The 7,013-nt window shown below is 35.6% G+C and overlaps 1 protein-coding gene across 1 annotated transcript in view; it reads right to left on the bottom strand.

The window, feature by feature from the left end:
* Window positions 1–726: 726 nt before the first annotated feature.
* Window positions 727–7,013, bottom strand: part of LOC311628469 (uncharacterized protein) — a gene marked incomplete at both ends in the record, with an annotated part of 47,163 nt that continues 40,876 nt past the window's right edge. Inside the window, one exon of the mRNA XM_084895690.1 lies at window positions 727–1,691. Within this exon, the coding sequence (XP_084751816.1) occupies window positions 727–1,691 (965 nt within the window). The remainder of the gene's footprint in view (window positions 1,692–7,013) is intronic.

Here is a 7,013-nt window from a genome sequence, read left to right as displayed (position 1 = left end):
TGGCTCGGTTTCTCTGGAGATCCTGACTTATGCACAGATGACCTCTAGAAAGTGTGACCATGACACTTGATGACTCACTCTTATTTTCTGACAACTTAGGTGTCTTAGGTTAGAAATCTGGCATTTTACCTCAACACATATTAATTCTGAGAGCAAGTAAACTGCTCCACCATTCCTGACTTACTTGCACATGCCTCCATTAAATGTGAAAGTACAGATAAAACCAGCACACTGGGACCATTGTTATATGCAAAAGAGGTTCAATGAAAGGAACAGGTAAATTGACCAGATGGTTATATGTCACCCTTTAAAGGCAAATACAAGAATAAGACATGTTAGATTGAGTGAAATATCTTTATGATCATTTCTCATCCAAATCAGAGTTCAAGTACTCATGTAATACAGTTGCTCCTCAGGAGGAAACTTTAAAAGTCATGAAATTGCTTCAGAGGAAATGTAAATTTCTAGCTTGGGGCAAAGTGAACAATAGCAGCCTATAGTATTCCTGTTCAGTTTTCAGAGGTTTAAAGTTCAGAGAACTTAAAAAAAAAAAAAAAAAAAAAAAAAAAAAAAAAAAAAAGGAAAGGAAAGAGCAAACTGTAGCAACTACATGTATTAGGAAAAATAATTAATGTGAATCAAAATTGTGGGGAAATAAATGTAACTATGGCATTTGTATGTAAAAGTTTCATTGTTGTCACATGCTAAAGTACCCCCTTCAAGTCTTCAGAGAGCTTCAGTTGTTCCTTTGCTACTAATGGCCTTTTTCAGGGCATCTTTGACATCCTTGTTCCTAAGGGTGTAAATCAGGGGATTGAGTAAGGGGGTGACAAAGGTGTAAATGAGGGCAAATTGGCGGTCCTCATCCACAGAAGAGCTAGACTGGGGACGCAGGTAGACCAAGGCACAGAAGCCATACTGCAGCAAGACCACGGTGAGGTGGGAGGAGCAGGTGGAGAAGGCCCGGCGGCGGCCCTCAGCAGAACGGATGCGCAGGATGGCCAAGGTGATGAACAGGTAGGAGACAGAAATAAGGATGAAAGGGACAGTCAGCACGAGGATGCTCACGACATAGAGGACGGCCTGGTGCACGTGGATGTCAGCGCAGGCCAGCCTCAGGACCGGAGGCACATCACAGAGGAAGTGGTTGATTTCCCGGAGTCTGCCACAGAAGGGCAAGGTGAAGATTAAGGATGTGAGCTGCAGGGACAGGTAGAGCGCCAGAGCCACGGCACAGCCCACCATCTGGATGCACAGCTTCTGGGTCATGATGAGGGTGTAGTGCAGTGGGTGGCAGATGGCCACATAGCGATCATATGCCATGATTGCCAAGAGAAAACAGTCAGCGCCACCAAGAGTGAGAAAAAAGAACATTTGGGCCCCACATCCAGCCAGAGAGATGGGCTTCCGGGCTCCAAAGATGTTGGAGAGCATCAAGGGCACCACCACGGTGGTGTAGCTGATCTCTATGAAGGACAAGTTGGACAGGAAGAAATACATTGGGGTGCGCAGGGAGCTGTGTGTGCACACCGCCCAGATGATGGCTGTGTTGCCACAGAGGATCATCAGGTAGAGGAGGAGGAAGAGGAGGAAGAGGAGAGCCTGGAATTCAGGGACAGCAGTGAATACTCGGAACACAAACTCAGTGGGGCCGGACTGGTTGAGGACAGGGCTCTTCGCAAACATGTCTCCTGCAAAAAAGAACAGGAAGTGCTGAATCTTCGGTTGCTGAGTTCATCTATTGCCTGAGGAAAATAAAGATTTTTAAGTTTTGTTTCTGATATGGAAATTATCTTATTATGATCGAGATTCTAATTGTAATAAAAGATATGAATAATAATCCTTAGAATTATTCATATGCATGTTCCCAAAGAAAAAAAGATCTAAAATAACTTGAAATGTCAGCCATTCAATATTCATCCATAGGTGCCAGATCTTTGCTTTTGTAAAAGATTCATACATATATTGTTGTAGACATTTATTTTATAGATTACATTTTGAATTATGAAAATCTTCATGTTATTCTGGATGTTTTGGTTGCATAGAGGACTGGAACACATTTTTATTCCAAGGTGCCAATTATATTTGACATATACCACATACATTTTCCCTTACTGAAGTATTTTCTGTAAGACTTCAATTGTCAACCCAAATTTTAGAGTTCAAATATACTGACAGGTAAGCATTGGATATATGGTAGGTAGAAACAAGAGTGGAGCTAGCTGAGATAAGGAAAGATAATGAGGAAACTAGAAATTTCCTAGAAGGGGGAAAACAAAGAAAAGTAACCATTTTTCACAAAGTCACCACTTGCTGATAAATTTGTATTTAAAAAATGTTTTTTTTTATGATAAAAAATTCCAGGAGATGATGAACCACTATTCAAAATGTTTTAAGGAAAAATAAGTCCTGATTAAGAGATTTTATCCAACCCAGTTGTCATCCATGTATTATAACATGAAAAACTTTTTTAAAAGTTGTAATAGCTCTGGAATTATATCATCTACATCCATGCTGAAATATTAACTCAATAACTCAATTAGTTTTTAAAAAATAATTAAAATAAAAATTAATTGTTGGGTATTTTGTGATACAAAAGGAAACTTGTGAGAATTAAAACACAGTAAGACACAGTTATATCTAAATAAGTATTTCAAATATTGTTCTAAAAAGAACAGAAATTTTAAATAGAATTTTTGAAAAACTTATGGAAAATAAATTTAAAAAATATTTTTATTTATTTCAGAGGAGAAGGGAAAAGGATAGAGATATAGAAACATTAATGATGAGAGAGAATCATTGATCTGCTGCCTCCTGCACATTCACACTGGGGACTGAGTCCACAACCCGGGAATGTGCCCTGACCAGGAAGAGAACCGTGACCTCCTGGGTCATAGGTTGATTCTCAACCACTGAGCCATGCTGGACAGGCTAATATTAAATTAGATCTACAATCATAACTTATATAAAAATATGAGAAATGGGTATAGAAAGGCAAGATAGGTAATATTGTGCTAGCTTCCTCAAACTACATAAATAATAATTCATTATAAACCAAATTATTATTTAACGTGGATACTTCAAGTTTTTAATTTTTATATTTCTTAACAGTTAATGTTAATCACTTTAAGCACAAACAGAATGTATTTTTCCAAATGTATATCATATAAATATGTCTTTCCCAAAAATTAAAGAGGAAAAAACACAAAAGAACAAAGTTATAGTTTAAAAAAGCCCCAAAATGAATAAAGAATTGTATAAAACAAAAATCTTTGTTTTGTTTTTTATTAAATTTATGAGATGATACTGGATAATAAAATTGTGCACCCTTTGATGGCTTAATTGGTAACATAAAAAACAAATATATATTTTTTATTTTAAAAGATTTTTAAAAAATCAAATTCTAGGCCACAAGCCAAATAATCAAAGTTATCTGAGAAAAGTGCTAATAATTAAGTTATATGACTATTTTGGCTGACTAAAATAGTCATATAATTTGTTTTATTATTATTATTGTATTATTGTTATTATTATTATTTTAGTTTTTAATTTAGAACTTTGCTTAAATCATCTTTATTTATTTATATTGAATTTATTGGGGTGACATTGGTTAATAAAATTATATAGGTTTCAGGTGTACAATTCTATAATACATCATCTGTATATTGTATTGTGTGTCCACCACCTCAAGTCAAGCAACCTTCCATCACCAATTATCCCTCCTATGCTGTCTTTTACTTCCACCCACCAACCTTTCCCTCTGGTGATCACCATACTGCTGTCTATCTATGAGGTCTTCTTTCCCCTTTTCCCTTTCCCCTTTCCCTCTACATCTGGATTCTTGTATTTCTTCCAGTTGAGTTTTCTGCTTACGGAGTCAATTGTGTTTGTTGATACTCTTGATATTATTAAAGTTAATAAAAGTGAATGAAATATGGAACTGTGAATGTGAAAAAGAATTTTTTCAATGCCAATCAATGTTAATGTTTTAGAAATATTTGATAAAAGTGAGTTGCAAACAAATAATAATTTACTGAAAATTTTCTAAGATGGGCATACTGCTATATATTTTTGAGGGGAAAAATCATAAAAAGATGGCATAGCATACATTTTTTCCCACAAATGTCTTTATACTGTATATTTATTTTTTGTTAAAGACATTGATATTGCAAATTGAGGCAATGGTTTGTGAGTATGATTCATGGAAGAAACAATTCAGTTTGCAATAATCCATCAACAAAAAGCACACACAGACCTGGCTGATGTGGATCATTTGTTTGAGCATCATCTCATGAATCAAGAGGTCACAGTTCAATTCCCAGTCAGGGCACTTGCCTGGACTGTGGGCTTGATCCAGGGTGTGCAGGAGGCAGCTAATCAATGTTTCCCCTCTCATCAATGATTTTATCTCTCTTCTCTCACTCTCTCTTCATTTCTATGAAATAAATAAAAACATATATAAAAAAAGGAAAAAGCACACAGAAAATATTTGGCCAAATATCAGAAGGCTGGGGGTTAAATGTACAAATATGTTTTAAGTTAAATGAAGATTTTAAGGATTACATACATTTTAAAATTAATTTCCTATAACTGCATTTTCAGTTAACCAATTAAGCACTGAATCTAATTGCTTTGGATGAAAGGGCTTTTACTTTATATAAAACAGAAAAGTTTTTTCCATATAAGCAATAACTACTTAGAACACTCAAAACCCAATAGTGAAACAAATATAACATCAATATATGTAATATAATAACAAGACAAATTTAAGGCATGTAATCTTAAAATATATTATGGTAATCATTATAACTTTTTAAAAAATGGGAGTTAAAAATAAAGTTAAAAAATGGGAACACTTATTTTTATATTTTTGGGAAGACTTTTGGGTAGCCAGAAAAATAAATCCTTTGACCTTAATTTTAATGCATTCTTTCATCCCTCCCTCTCTTCCTCCCTTCCATCCTACCTTTCTTCTTCCATTCTTTTCTCTCTAATAGTAAAAACACATTCTTAGCTCAAGAGCCATACAAAAAAGAGTCTGAATTTGGTCTGCAGGTCTTGTTTGACTTAGAAGTATTATACTAAGTAAGTTAAGGTCAACTAGGAAAATAATAGTCAATTAATTTTTGAAAGAGATATGAAGATGATTTCTTACCTCTTTGTAATTTACTTCATTCTATCAGCCATAGAAGAAAATTCATACAGACAAAACAATTTTTTGAAATGCTAATAGTTTCTGCTGCAGATGATTAAGGGAGCTCTCCTGACGTGCTTTCTGGCCCTATGTATCCTGTTCTTTAAGGATGAAATGAAGTGAGAATACATGGGCTTCAGATGTGCACAATCCCCTAGAAATAAAAAGTGGCTGGTAGGTGATGTCCTCGTAATATTTAGATGTGGGTGGGAAAGAGTGTGCCAGAGTTCAGGAAATGAGTCAGATGTTAGAATGTCTTCCTTAGGATAGGACAAAATAAACAGGGATAGTAAGAAATCATCCTATGCCAGAATATTGCATGGGAAGACCAGGCTCATCTTTTGCATTCTACTCTTTACTCTTGAGGCCATTCTTGCCTGATTTAGCCTGACAATTTAGTGGCCTATAGATGTCTTGAAATAATGGGTCCCAAAGAGGAGAAATTTCCCCAATGGTCTTTCTTAAAACAACTCTAACTAAAACCATATCCGGAAAGAATTTCCTGGGTTGATCTAGTGTGGCAGTTAATAGGCAACTTTCCACGTGATGCTCACAGATAACTGCGGTCTGGGGACACGGGATGGTGTCCTCATTCCTATCTGTACAGATAGGGACTCTGGATGTTGTGTTCTAGCAAACCTAACCAGTGAAATGTTCATGACACAGCAGGGCTCACAGAAGGCCTAAAGTGCACTAAAATGAGCCTACTAAGGAAAATTTGAGATGTTATAAATGATTGGATTAGATGATACTCATGGTCCTTCCTAACCCCAGAACTCTATATTGTAATTTCTACTTCCTTTCTCTTAGATTTGACTTATGACTTATGTCCCATTTATCACTTTTAGCTTTCCCTTTTTTCTGTCAGTCATATTTATATTTATTTTCTGCTGAACCTTGGCCTAGTCCTACTAATCTCTATGATGATAACTATATTTTTAACTCTCACCCCAAACCATTTTCTCCTCTTTTATTTACTTCCCTTTAATTTCATTTACTGTTTTACCCCTGATTCTGCTAACAGAATTTCTATTTTCAATCTGCTAACAGAATTTCTATTTTCTATTTTAATTCTGTAATTTCTTAAAAACCTTTTGTTTAAGGATTATCAGAGGTTTTTAGGTACCAGTCTACATATATAGTAACAGCAACAACAGCACATTAACTTGACTATTTTTTTATTACAGTGGTCAATTGAGAGGGCCTTCCTTTGACTTAGGAACAATATAGATAACTCATCTATGAAGCAAGTGCACACAGAGATTAAAAGCACATTATCTCTCCTTACCATTAATAGAAACACAGTTTCTTCCTAAATACTAGATACTTTACAATATCCACAATTCTCTTAAAAAATATATTTTATTGATTTTTTACAGAGAGGAAGGGAAAGAGATAGAGAGTTAGAAACATCAATGAGAGAGAGTCATTGATCAGCTGTCTCTTGCACGCCCCCGACTGGGGATGTGCCCACAACCAAGATACAAGCCCTTGACCGGAATCAAACCCGGGACCTTTCAGTCTGCAGGCTGACGCTCTATCCACTGAGCCAAACCAGTTTCGGCTCCATAATTCTTTAAACACGACATAATTATGTTCACCAGCAATTATAAGGACCTAATTGTCTTGTTTGGTAATGTGAAATTTACCTGCGGTCAGGGAGCTATACAAAATAGCCCCAATGTGTAGTATTTATGATATACCAAAATTCATTGTTAGCACTCTAGAGAAATTTGAACCATAAAACTAGATAAAATCCTCTTGAAAGTGAGATGTGTGGCATTTGACCCTCCTAAAAGTCAATGTTCATTGAGCATAT

Source organism: Pipistrellus hanaki, assembly GCF_964339955.1.
Source record: "Pipistrellus hanaki genome assembly, chromosome: 9".
Classification (NCBI taxonomy): domain Eukaryota; kingdom Metazoa; phylum Chordata; class Mammalia; order Chiroptera; family Vespertilionidae; genus Pipistrellus; species Pipistrellus hanaki.
This window is presented reverse-complemented; position numbering and strand designations above follow the sequence as displayed.